This window comes from Oryctolagus cuniculus, chromosome 1 (assembly GCF_051225735.1).
Source record: "Oryctolagus cuniculus isolate XC-2025 breed Fujian yellow rabbit chromosome 1, ASM5122573v1, whole genome shotgun sequence".
NCBI classification, from domain to species: Eukaryota; Metazoa; Chordata; class Mammalia; order Lagomorpha; family Leporidae; genus Oryctolagus; species Oryctolagus cuniculus.
In genome coordinates, this window is record NC_142867.1 from 196,005,051 (window position 1) to 196,021,317 (window position 16,267).

The 16,267-nt window shown below is 45.0% G+C and overlaps 1 protein-coding gene across 3 annotated transcripts in view; it reads left to right on the forward strand.

Annotated features, from left to right (window-relative positions):
- The window catches only part of ACO1 (aconitase 1), a 60,901-nt gene extending 45,884 nt beyond the window's left edge, over positions 1-15,017 (forward strand). For 2 of the 3 annotated variants that reach the window (XM_008248341.4, XM_008253164.5), the window contains 9 exons: positions 541-625; positions 2,694-2,850; positions 4,503-4,627; positions 6,001-6,105; positions 7,013-7,155; positions 7,546-7,693; positions 9,538-9,660; positions 13,110-13,295; positions 14,208-15,017. In XM_008248341.4, the coding sequence (XP_008246563.3) occupies positions 541-625; positions 2,694-2,850; positions 4,503-4,627; positions 6,001-6,105; positions 7,013-7,155; positions 7,546-7,693; positions 9,538-9,660; positions 13,110-13,295; positions 14,208-14,321 (1,186 nt within the window). In that variant the 3' untranslated portion in view covers positions 14,322-15,017. 3 annotated transcript variants of the gene reach the window in all.
- The last annotated feature ends 1,250 nt before the right edge of the window (positions 15,018-16,267 follow it).

The following is a 16,267-nucleotide window of genomic DNA, read 5'->3' on the forward strand; positions in this document are numbered from 1 at the left end:
TGGCCTCAACAGGTGGAGCTGGGCTAGTCTGAAGCCAGGAGCTTCTCCAGGGTCTCCCACATGGGTTCAGGGGCCCAAGTGCTTGGGCCAACTTCTGCTGCTTTCCCAGGCCATAGCAGGGAGCTGGGACTCAAACTGTTGCCCATCCGGGATGCCAGCACTTTAGGTGACAGCTTTACCCACTATACCGCAGCACTGGCCCTAGATGACATATTTTCTTTATGTGCCTTCTAAAGTGGAGAGTTCTTGGGATTATATGATTATCTAAATATAAAAATAGTAGGGAATAGAGACATTAAATGATGTATTTGATTTCAACTTTGAAAAATTGTGGATCATTCAACTTGTAAGTAAAAATATGAATAATCTTAGATAATGTTACATTCAAATGCCATCAAGAATGAAAACTTTATAGAAATGGCACTCTACAAAGCTTACTTCCTGCACCACTATCTCTTTTTGTCCTGTGGTCTCCAGGAATTGTTACCCACAGACAGCTCACTGAAAGTCACTGTCGAATATTTCTCTTTTGGCCCCTAGGTTTGATGTGGTGGGCTATGGCTGCATGACCTGCATTGGCAACAGTGGACCCTTACCTGAGCCTGTGGTAGAAGCCATCACACAGGTGATTACAGTCTGTAGGCCATCAGAACTATCATTTCTTTTCATTGTGGTGCAAGACCAAAGTGCTTCCAGTTTCAAGAAAGTCTGTGGAAGCAGGGCTGTGCTTAAAGAATGTGGTCTTTGAAGTTGATCTAAAATGGTTAGCTATATAACCTTGGGCAAGTTAATTAACCTGTTTGTGCCTCACTTTCCACAGCTTTTATTTTAAAGATTTATTTTATTTATTTGAAAGAGTTACACAGAGAGAGAAGGAGAGGCAGATAAAGAGAGAGAGGCTTCCATCCACTAGTTCACCCCAGTTGGCCGCAATGGCTGGAGCTGTACTGATCCAAAGCCAGGAGCTTTTTGCCTGTCTCCCATGTGGGTGCAGGGGCCCAAGGACTTGGGCCATTTTCCACTGCTTCCCGGGCTATAGCAGAGAGTTGGTTTGGAAGTGGAGCAGCCGGGACACGAACCAGCGCCCATATGGGATGCTGGCACTGCAGGCAGCGGCTTTACCCACTAAGCCCCAGCACCGGCCTCTTTCCACAGCTTTAAATTGGAGACACTAAAAGTGGGGAAAAAAATAAGTTGGAGATACTAATAGATTTATTGTATGCAGTTGTGAGAATTAAGACAATGATGTGCATAAAACAGTACAGTGCCAGGTGCACATGGCAAGTGCTCACTGCTTACTGGTTTTGACTACAAAGGGCCACAGTTATTTGGTCATTTGAAAGTTAGTTCAAAGTCAGGTCTTCATACAAATAAATCTAAATTGCATTGCCTTGATTTTTTTTTGTCCTAAAACTTCTGTAAGTTTTAAAAATATTATTTTGCTTGCTTTGCTTTTCATTAATCGTAAGATCTGTGTGAATTCTGGTTGCTTTTTTAACTGTCAATTTTTAGTCTTTCCCACCTGTTTGTAGGCCCCAGGTAACAGTAACCAGGATGTTGCCTTCTAAACTACCTGATGTTTTCTCATGGCCAGAAATGACTGACCATGACCCTACTACCTTTGTCATAGGGTGTCTCCCACAGAGTCTCTCGTGTGCTCTTCTTCCTTCCTTCCCTTACAGTAGGGAAGGGCCAGACGAAAGGGCAGCTAAAGAGTTACATCCAAACGATTGCAGATGGGCTAAGATAAGCCTAGGCAATCTTTTTTTTTAGTAATTTATGTATATATTTTGTAATTTATTTATTAGACAGGTAGAGTGACAGAGAGAAAGGTCTTCCTTCCATTGGTTCACCCCCAAAATGACCGCTACGGCCAGAGCTACGCTGGAAGCTATGCTTCCTCATGGTCTCCCATGCGGGTGCAGGGCCCAAGCACTTGGGCCATCCTCTGCTGCCCTCCTGGGCCACAGCAAAGAGCTGGACTGGAAGAGGAGCAACTGGGACTAGAACGCCGTGTCCATATGGGATGCCAGCACCACAGGCGGAGGATTAGCCAAGTGAGCCACGGCACTGGCCCCATAATTTATGCTTTAAGGAATAAAAATTTCATATGTACAACTTTAGGAATGTAGTTACTCTTCCCACCATACACACTCTCCCACCACAGTCCTACACCCCTCCTCCTCCCTCTCCCTTTCCCAGTTGTATTCTCCATTAAGATTCATTTTCAGTTAACTTTGTACAAAGACCAACTCTGTACTAAGTAAAGATTTCAGCAATTTGCACGCATGCACACACAAACTGAGAACTAGTTTTACAGTTAACTCTCAAAATACAACTCAGTGAGGACAGAGGTCCTGCATGGGGAATTAGTACACAGTGACTCCTGTTGTTAATTTAACAATTAACACTCTTATGTATAATGTCAGTGACCACCCACGGCTCTTAACATGAGCTGCCTAGGCTATGGAAACCTTTTGAGTCCACAAACTCTGTTAGTGTTTGGGCAAGGCTATAAGCAAAGTGTAACTTCTCTCCTCCCTTTAGAAAAATGTACATCCTTTTATGGCCACTTCTTTCTGCTGGGGTCTCACTCCCAGAGATCCTTCATGTAGAACATTTTTTTGCCACAGTGTCTTGGCTTTCCTTTAGGCAATCTCCTTGTGACCCGTATTTTCTCTTGCCTTATGCAGGGAGACCTTGTAGCTGTCGGAGTACTCTCTGGGAACAGAAATTTTGAAGGTCGAGTTCATCCCAACACCCGGGCCAACTATTTGGCCTCTCCTCCCTTAGTAATAGCATATGCAATTGCTGGGACCATCAGGATCGACTTCGAGAAAGAGCCATTGGGTAAGATTCTGTGTGACTACAATTTTTTTTCAGGTGAACCTGAAAATAATACCAAAAGAAAGTTATTGCTTTCCTTGAATAAAAACTGAAATATAGAACCTCCAGAAATAAAGTGGAGAGGAGACTCTATTTCCCAATACACAGCCAAGATATGACTCTAGGAGATAAATAAGAGTCTGCTTGAGGGTGAGGAGTGACAGGAGAGGAAGAAATGCCCTAAGTGAGAGATCCTGCTCATCTAGCTTCAGTAGTCCCCCCTGTCCCCGGTCCCGTCATGGCCTAACAGAAGGCACTGTTTCATACATGCTCAGTAGGAGCCGCTGCCATTACTTCTGTGCCTCAGAAATCGGGAGAGATGCTGCTTTGTCTTCCTTCCTCTCCCCTCCTTGCCTGCTGCACTTCCTCAGTCCATTCGAGCAGATTAGGATGAAAAGTGTGCCCCTAAAATTGATTGATAGGAACTCATAACCTTGGAGGTACAGTTGATCCTCGTTATTTATGGATTCTGTATTTGCAAATTTACCTGTCCATGAAAAGCCCCAAATCAGTGCTTATGGGGCTTTAGTGGTTGCTCACAGACATGCACAGAGTTACGAAAACTTGGTCACTCACTGCACGTGGTGCTGTGCTGAGGTCAAACGGGGTGATGCTCACCCTGCTTGTTTAACTCTCAGGCTGTGGTCTGTTTGCTATCATGTTTTTTGCATTTTTGTGTTCTGTGTGGGGATTTTGCTGTTTGACATGGCTCCAGTTCTGGTGCTAAAGTGCTGTCTCATGTTCTTCAGTGTAACACTGGGGGTGCCCTGAGCTCAGACAGACTTTGTTCAGGCTTGAGCTAAAGTGCTAGTGGCTAACGAGTCAGCAGCACACAGGTGTGCCTTGTATCCTTGGGGCATAAGTGCCAAGAATCCCCCTCAGAGAGAAAAGCTGTACAAACTTAAGTGACTTTTATAAAATGATGTTGTATCTGCATATGACCTTTGCAGTCCTTGTCTACTTCTTATTTTTTAATTGTTATTTGTTCGAGAAGCAGAGAGACAGCATGCCAAATAGTCCCCCATTTGCTGGTTCAATTCCCAGATGCCCACAACAGCCAGGACTGGATTGGGCTAAAGCTGGTAGCCACGAACTTAATCCAGATCTCCTACATGGGTGGCAGGAACCCAGTGATTATCAAGTCCAAGCACTCCAATAATGTGTGGGCATCTTAACTGGTGTATTAACTGCTAGGCCTCCTGAACATCTCTGGTCTTTTCGAAAGAGTTCCTGTGATACATAATGTACCACATGTGTAGTTGCCAGTATTTATGTAATAATCACAAGGAGAAAAAAGTCTGTACATGTTCAGTACAGACAGCATGTTTTTTAGCGAACGTTTCCAATTCACACTTGGTTGAATCCATGGATGTGGAACCCACAGATACGGAAGACATCCGTATTTAAATAAGATGTCTTTAGACAGAAGCAGATATAAAACAAGGTTATGTATGCATCCATTGCCAAAAATATGACTGGAAGCTTACAAGCACCTACCCCTGCATTTCCCGCAGGAGAGTTCGCACAGGTTATAGAACATAACTACCAAGAATGAGACTCCATCTTGTGTGATAATGAAGCTGGAAGTCTTTTTCATTAATAAACGTTTTCCCCAGGGACGAATGCAAAGGGGCAGCAGGTGTTTCTGAGAGATATCTGGCCAACTCGAGAGGAGATCCAGGCAGTGGAGCGGCAGTACGTCATCCCTGGGATGTTCACGGAGGTCTACCAGAAAATAGAGGTGAGGTCCCCGCTGCCCGGCCCAGGATCTGAGAGAAAGCCTCCCCTCTGTCTGCCCTACCTGCAGACCTGGAGGCCGTTAGGAGTGTGAACTGGAGAAAGGAACGTTTATTTCTGCAGATAACAAGAACAGGGAAACCCCACACTCCCCAGTGTCCCAGATTTGGACAAGGGTGACAGCCTCAGAAGGAAAGGGCTCAAGTTCTGCCCGCCACAGTTCTGCCCCTTTCTCAGACACCTTGGAGGGTGCAAGTCAGCTGTGTTGAGGACCCTTAAGGATTATTATACCTCGGAGGGATAGAATCAGTTGGTTGAATGCACTGTTTGGATGCCTTAAAAAAAAAAAGCCATTCAGTAGGCAATACAGAACAGCCAAAACCAGTATGTGTGTGTGTGCATGTGTGCGCTCATTTTACAAATAGAAGAAAATGGCTGGGGCACTTGGATGTTATTCCTTTTCCTGCTCTCTGCGTTAAGATGCCCAAGGGCTTCTCCCCAGGGCTGGTGGTTTTAAAGGAGGGAAGAGAGGTAAATATGTGTGGTGTTCATGCACTACACCCTCCCATGGTGCATGTTGGGAAAAGGGAGCTTGGCAGGCTTTGAGTTGCATACCTTCTCCAGAAGCTGAAGGTAATGGACCTCTGGAGTGAATTCAAGCCACCTGCATAGAAGCTGTCCTTTGCAGTATCCAGTGTCTATGTGACCTGGAGGTCCACTTCCCAAACTACTCAAAGTAAATAATTTCCCCTTGGATTATTATTAGTTCATAAGTTTATTATTATAAGTACACATACTCTGTCTATTGCTATGCAACACATTACCCTGAAGATTAGTCAGTTAACAGTTTCTTTGGGTCAGGAATCCAGGTCCAGCCTCACTGGGTACCTCTGCCCTCAGCAGGCTCCCATCAAGCCGCCATCTGGGCCTGAAACCAGAGGAGGAGCCCCTCAGGCCCACACCTGCCATTGTTGGGCTAAGTAAGCTGCTCAGTCCCTTGCTGGCTAATAGCTGGAGTCCTCCCTGTGCTGCCTGGGTCCCCTCTCAGCTCACAGCCTGGTGGCTGGCTTCCTTCAGAAAAGCCAGCTGGAAGGCAGGGGCACTTGATGGTCCTGTCCACTCTCTGTGGTCTCCTGAGGGTGTGCATCCATAGGAGGGGATCATGGCTGCCCTCCCTGCGGCTGCCCAAATAGAGTATTTGCATTTTTAAATTAGGATATCCTGGTAAAAAGAGCCCTTTTATTTGACTACTTAGAATAAAAACTGTTTTTATCATACCATTTAGCTTGAAAGTTTTGTGTTTGCATATTTAAATTTTCCTTGGAATGGAAAGTGATTACATTTGCCTTTCTTTGCCTTTTTTTTTTTTTTTTAAAGACTGTGAATGCAAGCTGGAATGCCTTAGCAGCCCCATCAGATAAGCTGTATCTCTGGAATCCCAAATCCACATACATTAAGTCACCACCATTCTTTGAAAACCTGGTATGTCTTTTTACTTCTTGACAAAAGGAGTTCCTCCAAGGGTTTCATTCCTCCTCAAATCTACTTTGTTACTCCATACACTTTGACTACCTATTTCATTAAAACCTTTGTCCTGGGGAAGTTTTGGGGAAGCTGGGCTATTTGGGTGTAATGAGCATACATTTTCTGGTCACAGATTCTATGTGGTTGTGCAATCGGAGAAGACCCCCTAAAATTTACACTGGAATGTGGCCCCTTAAAGTTCCCTAGAAATGCTATCCAGAGTGCCACATGTACTGCCGGATTTGGGGTGCCATACAATTTCACCATGGGCTTATTACTAAATCCCCAATATTAATAAACCCAAGAGGGTCTTGCCTAATATTTAGAGAAGAATTCTAAACACCAGCACAGATAAACGAGGTAGCATGTTACATTTTAAGCTTTTATTTAGTGAGAAAGATGCATAGGAGAGTGAGAGCTTTATTTAGGAGAGATAAATAGGGGTTCATACCAAGCACCAGGAACCAGCCACGTGGAAGAGCATCTAGGCCTGTATCTGGGCCAGGAAGCCTAGAGCACGTGGCCAGAAGGCCATGCGCCCTGGAGGCACAGAGCTACAGCAAGCCCCCTCCTGACTTGAGGTGGTTAAGAGTGGTTAATTAACCTGATTGCTGGTGGGCACCCAGGTGTGGCCAGGTAGGGGAATGAGGCCACACAGGGGCATGGCAAAGGCAGCAGGTAGGGGCATGAGGTCACACAGGGGAGTGGTGAAGGCGTGGTCTTCCAGTTCACAAATCTAATCAATTTTAACCTGTGTGCCTGCCTACTTCATTGTGGTTGAGGTCCATGGGCCACTACTGTTGAGAATCCCCTGGTGACTGGGTGGGGAAAACCTGGGTAGATGCTGACTTGTATTCTTTGCTAGACTTTGGACCTGCAGCCCCCTAAATCTATAGTGGATGCCTATGTGCTGTTAAATTTGGGAGATTCAGTAACGACGGACCACATCTCTCCAGCTGGAAATATTGCAAGAAATAGCCCTGCTGCTCGCTACTTAACCAACAGAGGGTAAGTAGAAGTAGTATGAGTGAGACAGGAAAGACTAAAGGCAAAAATGGAGTGAGTGAAGCCAGTATTTCACATTTCGGGTGCTGTCTTTGGAATCAGACTACTTTACTGCATAACAAAGCTAATTTAAATATTCTTTTTACAATTCCTCCAGACATGTCTATCCAGTTTTGAAAAACTCCAAGTGATCCCAGGGGAATATAGATTTCCATCTTTCTCCAGCCCACTTCTCACTCTGCCCTCAGTTGTAGCTCTGGGAACAGCTGTTCTGCCTTGGAAAACAGTGCTTAGTAGATTGAGAAAAATGGTTAAGTTGGTGCAATATTATTTTCTTGGTATAAGCTTGTTTCATCTTTGCCCTAACATTAGCTTCTCTCCTTGCGATCTTAGGCTAACTCCACGAGAATTCAACTCCTATGGCTCCCGCCGGGGGAATGATGCCATCATGGCACGGGGGACGTTCGCCAACATTCGCTTGTTAAACAGATTTTTGAACAAGCAGGCACCACAGACTATACATCTGCCTTCTGGAGAAACCGTGAGTATTGCCTCTTCAGCTTCCTTCAGAAAGCAGCCCTTGCTGGGCCTTGGAGGCTGGGTTTACACCGCGACTTTGCTGTTGGCTTCCTTTCTTCTCAGTCCCATCCGACCTCTGGCTTCCTGGGGTCCCTCTTGCAGGTGCCCCCAGTGAGGGGCTTATTATCACCGTCAAGAGTAAAACCTCTCCTTGCTTAGAGATTCTGCACCATGGTTTAACTAAGTCATTACTTTTGAGCTGATCCTAAAAAGTCTTTGTTATTTGAAAGGGAAACTCCACACTAAAACAGTGTCTGTTGATCAAGAAGGCTGTTGCATTATTTTATTAGCATTTAATTTGCTACATCCACTAGGAAAAGAAGAGATATTTAGCCTACTAGGGGCCTGCTTGAGTTCTGAAGAAGCCACTTGGAGTTGGTCTATTGCTGCTGGCACTTTTCCCAGGTGAAAGGTGGTAAGAGGTGGGGAAAGTCTGCAGGTCTGGGTTCAAGTCCCAGCTCCACCTCATAGCTCAGCCAGTTACTTCGCTCTCAGAGGTTCTTGTCACTTGCTGGTAAAGTAGGAATAATACCAACCCCACAGGGCTCTGAGACTCAAAATGAAGTGGAGTGACATGTAAGCCTCCCATAATGTGTCCCCCAGTGTGGGAGGTCCTCAGATTCACTTCCCTTCCCAAGGACACTGAAAACTAACCCCTTGCGGGGTAACTCTGCCAACTTTCACTAACATTCCAGGTACTGTCCTAAACTCGTTGCATATATTGACTAAAGTTTAATTTTCAGTGAGGCGGGCACCATAATTGTCTGTCTTAACTTGAGAACCTGAAGTATAAAGAGGTCCTGTAACTCCCTAAGGTCACACAGTGGGAAAGTAGAAATTAAAACACAAGGAGTCCAGTCTGAAGTCAGTGGTCTTCACTCCCACACTTACTGCCTCATCCACAACCAATGAACTGGTTATGTTTTTGTAAAGCAGACTCTTTATAGATGATTGATAATCAGCAGGGCCTCATCCAATAGATACTTGTTCAGTGAATATCAGGGATAATAAAATATTCCATGAAAAATATAGGTATTGAATGATGGAAGTGTGGGTGGGAGGCCCAGATGACGGCTCAAGTAGTTGGCTCACTGCCACCCACGTGGGAGATGCAGATTGCATTCCCATTTCCTGGCTTCAACTTGGCCCTGCTGCAGGCATTCAGGGAGTAACCCAGCAAGTAGAAGACCTCTATCTCTTTGTCTCTCTCTCTCTGTCTCTGTCTCTGTCTCTACTTTTCAAATAAATACATTTTTAAATTACTTAATCCTTTCTTCTCCTTTATTGATTTGTGCTTCATCCATGTTTCTACTGTCTCTACTCTTGACCTGAATGTAGAAGGATGACTAATAAAAGTTTGCATTTCACATCGTTTCGAAACACATGACCTTTGTGTTTTGCTTCTCTGCCCAACTAACTACATGGAATCTCTCATAGTGATTTAACACGGGTGTGGGTAGGGCAGCTTTTGTTGTTGTTGTTTTGTTTTAGTTTTAAAATGGTGTGGTCAAAGGAAGAGAAAAAAACCTGATCTAGTTTCCCTTCCTCCCTGACATGTAGGATTTGAATGCTTTTCTAAAACTGCCTTAAAGTTACGGCATTTCAGTTACACACACACACACACACTTCAGTTTGATGAAAGAAATAGATCACAGTAACTGGAGCTTTTTAGCCCAGACAGCCGATTCGTTGACTTTTCTGTTGACTTTGCGTTGACTTGGCTGTCTGCAGGCTCAGCAGGGCTCCTGACCCGGAGTCCACACTGCTCCCCTTGCATCTCTGACACCTTCCTTTTCTCTTTCTCAGCTTGATGTGTTTGATGCAGCTGAGCGGTACCAGCAGGAAGGCCATCCCCTGATCGTCCTTGCTGGCAAGGAGTATGGCTCAGGCAGCTCCCGAGACTGGGCAGCCAAGGGCCCTTTCCTGCTGGTGAGTATGAAGCGGAGACATCCCAGAGGGCAGCTGCCCGTCTGAACTGGAAGGGGAGCTGGGAAGGTGCCCAGGCCTGAAGTCTGACACTTCACCCTCCAAGAAGATGTTGTCTAAGAGCAAGCTCTGAAAAGCTTGTAGTGCTTGTTCATCCCTGCTGCTTGGAGGATTGGATTCCTTTTGCTTAGTGAAGAGTAATAATAGAAAGTTAAAGTGGTTCCCTGAGATCAGACATTCATATCTTAGCAACCAGGACTTCTGTGGTTTCCATAGGTCTGTTTTAGGGGGAGGGTCTATGAGATCTCTGAAATTCCATCCAGAAGTCTCTATGCACAGGGAGAAGTTTCATGGTTTTTAGGTGAACCTAAAGAATAATCCGGAGCTACTGAACTGTCAGGTTCACAGAAGGGAGAAAGGAAGGGGCTTGGGCTTTTTCAAGAGTTACTTTGGTGAGAAAAGGCTACAGGTGTCTTGGATAAACGGTGTATAGATTTTATGTAATTGCTTTTCACTGTCTGTGGAAACATTATAGATGCTCGGTGAGAAAGGGAAGCTCTCTCTGCATAGCCAGGTGGCTCTATTTAGAGCCTGTACCTGTGTCAGGGTTTGATTTTGCTTTGAAGGGACTGTGCAGGAAGCAGGAAGCTTTTACATCTTGAACATTTTTTTTTAATATTTATTCATTTGAAAGAGTTACAGAGAGGCAGGCGCAGAGAGAGAGAGAGATCATCTATCCAGTGGTTGACTCCCCAAATGGCTGCAATGGCTAGAGCTGGGCCAATCCAAAGCCAGGAGATTCTTCTAGGTCTCCCACGTGGGTGCAGGGGCCTAAGCACTTGGGCAGTCATCTTCCCCAGATGCATTAGCAGGAGCTGAATCAGAAATGGAGTAGCCAGGTCTTGAACCAGCGCTCATATGGGATGCTGGCTCTGCAGGCCATGGCTTCACCTGCCAAGCCACAGCACTGTACCTGCCACCCCCACCTCCCATCTTGAGCATTTGCTTGCCCTGAGAGCAGGGAAGAATTCTGCCCGACTTTAATCCTCAGGATGGGGTAAAAATGGTTTAGCTGATGTCAATTTAAATCATCGATGGCTTAAACAATTTAATGTGCTTAGGAAACACCGAGTTGATATCCACAAGTACAATAAAATTGTGGCTGGCTGGCTGGCAGGCAGGCCCTCCTCCAGACACCCAGACTCTGACTATGTCTTTAAACATCACACCTTTTTTTTCTTTATCAGTTACTTTGCTCTAAGTGGGGAAGAAAAGAAAGTCTGTGATTAGTTGGTAATAGATCATAGACCTGTCTTTTCTGGAAATCGCTAAAGGGAACCAGAGAAATTTAAGAAAAACAGAATGAGGCTAGGAAGGGGTTTGAGGGATAGCAGAAATGAGACCTGGGCAGTGGGCAGTCGGGAGGGGAGCTCTAGCATCTGGCGCCAAAGGGTGACTTGAGTCAGACCAGTCTGCAGAACTGCTGTATGCTTTGGCTGTCCAGGCAGCCATATGTACTTCTGCTCCGTAGCTGCCCAGTCCAGCTTGGGCCACTCTGCAGTGCTGGTCTGCACTGTCATGGAGGGGAGAATGGGTGGCTGATTTCCACAGCCAGGGATGATGGAGATGTGTGTAGAAAGCATTCCTGTACATAATGTACATTCACACACATACATAAATTACCACACAATATAGGTTATCCCAGAGTCAGCATATGTGAAGATGTACATACATGGGTGCTTCGAAAAGTTCATGGAAAATGCATACTAAGAAAAAACTATGCATAACTTTTTTGAACCAAAACTGACTTTTTAATTTCATTTTCATGAACTTTTGGAAGTACCCTCATATGTACATCTCTACAAAATACTGTCTTGAACCTGCAGTGGCTCTCAAATTTGGAAAAACCTAGGGACTTTTAAAAAAAAAAAAAAAAAAAAGACCTGTGTTTGGATCTCAGTCCCAGACAGGTTTCATTGGTAAGGGAAAGGCCTAGGCATCACGATTTTCAACACTTCCACTGGTGACTGTTCTGTTATGCGGCAGAATTTGAGAACCACTGATGTGTAGTCCTGTTTCTCAAAACTTGTAAGCATCACTAGCCCCCTCCCACCACATACATGGTTCCTGTAAGAGATTGAAGTGCTGTGTGGAGAGCTGGGGCCCATAGTATCCCAGAACCTATATGTTTAAGTGCACACTCGCTATTGAGATCTTTTAGGATACCTTATTATAATTAATGTTAATAGTAAATGGGAAGTTCTAATTAACCCTGTTTTATTGGTAATTGTTATAGATTGCCAATTATAGATTACCAATAAAATGTACTTTCTAGAGGTTTAATATTAAAACCATTCAATACAGTTTGATCCTTGAAACAGGAACAAGCAGTACATAGTAGGTGATCATTTACTCTATCTGTAGTATGTTCTGAAAGTTGCCTTTTTTAGGAAAAAAAAAAGTTTGTTACCTATTTGATAGGAAGAAGGGTTCCCATTCACTGGCTCACTCTCCAAGTGCCCACAACAGTCTTTGGCTGGGGCCAGAGCTGGGAGCCAGGAACTCCATCTAGGCCTCTCATTTGAGTGGCAGGAACTCAATTAGTTGAGCCATCACAGCTGCCTCCCAGGGTCCGTATTAACAGGAAACTGGAACCAGGAACCAGAGGCTGCTGTTGAACCCAGGCTCTTCAGTTGTGGGTGTCTTAATCACTAGGCCAAATGCCCACCCTTGAAGGTTGCTTTTTTTGATTAAACCTTTTGTATCTGCTGATATACCTATAGTAATTGAAAAATTGAAAGATAATTTTCTTTATGTTGTTTTGTGATGTGAATTCCAAATGCCACTGACTGACTAAAGAGGACAGTAGTAACATCAGTGTCCCCGGGTTGGTGGAAATGGAATGAGAATTTATTTAAGTGCTCCTATCATGTCTGTAGGTTGCAGGCAGTCAGTTAAGACTAACTATTTGGTTGGGTGTTGTGGCACAGCAGGTTACGCTGCAGCCTGGGATGCCTGCATCCCATATGAGTGTTATGGATTATGTCCATCTCTGCTTCAGATCCAGCCCTTTGCTAATGTGTACCCTGGAAGGCAGCAAATGGTGGCTTGATTGCTTGGGCCCCTGCTAGCCTTGTGGGAGATCTAGGTGGCGTTCCTGGCTCTTGGCATTGACCTGACCTAGCCTGATTGTTGCAGAAATTTGGGGAGTGAAGCAGCACTTGGAAGATTTCTGTTTCTCTCTCTCTCTGTAACTCTGCCTTCCAAATAAAAATAAGACTATTGTATAACTTATAACTAGAGGATAACATATTATGGAAAAGATCGATGAGTACTGAAAAAGAACTTGGGTATGAGAATATTTGTGTCCTAGGAAGTCTTCTGTAAAGTTGCTGTGAATCTAAAGAGAAAGTTGGAACTGTGTCCGGGTTGTTACTCTCTGTATTTGTCAGGGAATCAAAGCTGTCCTGGCTGAGAGTTACGAGCGCATTCACCGCAGTAACCTGGTTGGAATGGGGGTGATCCCCCTTGAATACCTCCCTGGTGAGAACGCAGACTCCCTGGGACTCACAGGACGGGAACGATACACCATCATCATTCCAGAAAACCTCACACCACGGATGCATGTCCAGGTTAAGGTAAGCCAAGGCTTCTCTGTGCCAAGCCCCACTAAAAGAGATCCTTTGTAATCAGTTCTCTAGGAGGAACTTAGTAGACAGGGGGAAAAAAAATCATTCCATGGACAACATTAACCTTAGGAGTCCTCTTAGCACCTTTTCTATGTATACTTTTACAGCCTGGCGAGGATGACACTTGTTGAGTTATTATTTGTTTATTGTATGGTAAGTTCCTTGCTTGCCTCCCAGTATCCATCAGCCTGCTGTCTGCTTGTTCCTCCCAGTCTCACTCCATCCCCCAAAGAATAGTGATGGAAACTCAGAGTAGGACATTTTCATATCACCTAGAAAAAAAAAGTTACCAAAATGTAAAGAACAGATATATTCACCCATTCCCTGAGCTTTCACTCCGAGCCTCAGGCTTTTATTTCCCCGGGGGGGGGGGGGGGGGGGGCGTGTGTGAAAGGTTACATATCCCAGGGAGCAAGCAAGGTGCCTTACCAGCCAGGCTGAGGCCGGTGCTGAGGTCTGCATCAGGAGTGGGCAGCTGGGCCAGCTGTCTCAGACAGCTTTAAGGAAACTTCTGCTGACCTAAGATGCTTCTGTCCACAGGGAGGCCCCCCAAGAAGGTTTAGAAATACCAGCCCAGTGTCGCTAGAGACTGTTGGCTGAGAAGCTATTTCTGGCTCGCGGATGCTTCTCTTCTATCTCATTTGTTTGCTGCAATACTTCTCAAACGTGAATGCACAGAGGAGTCCCCAGGGTCCTAGCTGAAATGCAGATTCTTATTTACCTGGTCTGGGGTGTGGCCAGAGACCTCTCCAGTCCTCTGTGTTGCTGGCGTGTGGCCCACACCTGGAGTGGCAGGCTGCAGTGCAGGCTGCCTGGGGTCTCGCCTCCTCCCTCAGCCACTTCTCTCTCTTGTCATCACAGCTGGACACCGGGAAGACCTTCCAGGCCATCATACGGTTTGACACCGACGTGGAGCTCACTTATTTCCACAATGGCGGCATACTCAACTACATGATCCGCAAGATGGCCAAGTAGGCGCTCGGTTCTTAGGAAACCTGTACTTGGTGCTGCCCCAGGGAGAAGGCCCAGCCGCTAGCCAGCAGAGACCCTTCTGCAGGAGCTCTTCCCTGCCTCCACGGGGGGCTCCTGCCTCACAGACAGCGAGTGAGCACTGGGGTTTGGTGCCAATCCTGGAGGCACAAAACCAGAAGTTTCTACACTCTACTTTCCTCTGTCTTTTTCTAGAATTCCAAAGCTAGAACTGTGGGAATGTCAGTAGTGCCAGAAAGAAAAACGAGTTCCTTTTTAAAGTTACTGATCAGAGGGGGCTGATTTTTTTACTCTTAACTATTAATCTTGAGCTGAACACTAGCAGGTGTCGCCTACCCATTTTATCCCTGTTATCCTCTGCTCAAGGAAACCTTTCCCTGGAGGGCCATTTTCCCTTGTTATACCAGTGTTAACTGACATAGGTAGATGAGAACTTTTCAGACTTCAAATCAGTGATTATGATCCCTCCATTTCCTTCTGAATCAATGATCCAGATGCCTCGCAGATAAATCAGATGTTGCATTTTTTTTTTTGATTATGTACCTTTGATAAAAGAAAAATGAAGTTTTCTTTTACTGTCTTCAGAATCTTTTTCAGCGAGGAGACCTTTGGAAGTGTTTTGGAGGACAGACACAGATCATTAATAATTTGAATTAAGATTAAATCTATTTTCAAGGAAAACTTGTTGACTTTGGAATTGAGTTGTGCTCTGTGTGTGGTTTTATTTTGGGAATATTTGGAGCAGACCACATCACCCTTTTGCATGAATGAGCTTTGTGTTCTCCTGTTTTGACACCTACGGGAAGTGCTGGAGGGACAGTGTTGACCCAGGATCTTATTTGTGCTGTTTGGGAACTGACAAGAAGGACTAGTAGTAGCTCGGTAACTGCAGCAAGGATGCAAGTATGGTGAGCAGATGATGGCTTTTTAGTGCTCTGGAGTTTATCTGCTCTTTTCCATCACTGAAGTCATTTCAGGGCATGTCCTGGTCTGCTCAGACTGTCACAACAAAGTACCACAGGCTGAGTGGCTTTAACAGAAATTTATCTTACAGTTCTGCAGGCATGAAGTCCAAGGTCAGGATCTAAGTGCTTTGGTCTCTGGTAAGCTCTGTCTTCCTGGCTTCAGATGGCTGCCTTTGCACTATGTCCTCACGTGGCCTTTCCTGGGTACATGCACTGGGAGAGGGAGAGAGAGCGGGATCACTGGTGTCTGTTACAAGGTCAATAATTTCATCACATCAGGGGATGACCTCATTTAACACACTTTTTACCCCCGAGGTCTCATCTGTAAATACAGCCAATCGGGAAGGGGGAATGTCTGGACCTCAGCACAATAGTTTGGGGGTTCACAAACATTTAGTCCATAACAAGGCACCTTACCGTTTATAAATTCATCTTATAATTTTTTTAAATTTTTTCACATTCTGATGAGATAAGGTACACCATGATAGAAGGGCAAGTATTATTAGTTGCACTGTACATATCAGTTTAAATAATAAGTCAGATCTGGTAAGTAGAAGTGGCCAGAATTCAAAGCTGATTTTTGGAACTGAGATCTAGAGATTGTCCTTTCTAAAAATCGACACTTGGAATGTATGAAATTATCATGCCTTACCACTGGATAAAACCTGTCAACTCCTTCCCTTCTTGATTTTGCCTCTCTGAAAGCCAGCCTGCTGCCTGTCTTCCTGGGCTCTCGGGCTGTGGGCCTGATTTCCAGTACTCTAGGTGGGAGGGGTCCCAGGCTGCCTGAGAACACAGTCAGCCTGCTCCACTCGTGGTAGTTCTGTCTGAGCCTAAGCACAGCCCAGCCAGTACGCCTGTTAAGGATTAAAATTGAGTCAGTGTTTTGTGTGGTTTTTTTTTTTTTTTTTTTTTTTTTTTTTTGCTTTGTATATGTTCAAAAATTTTAGTTGACAAAAGTTATAT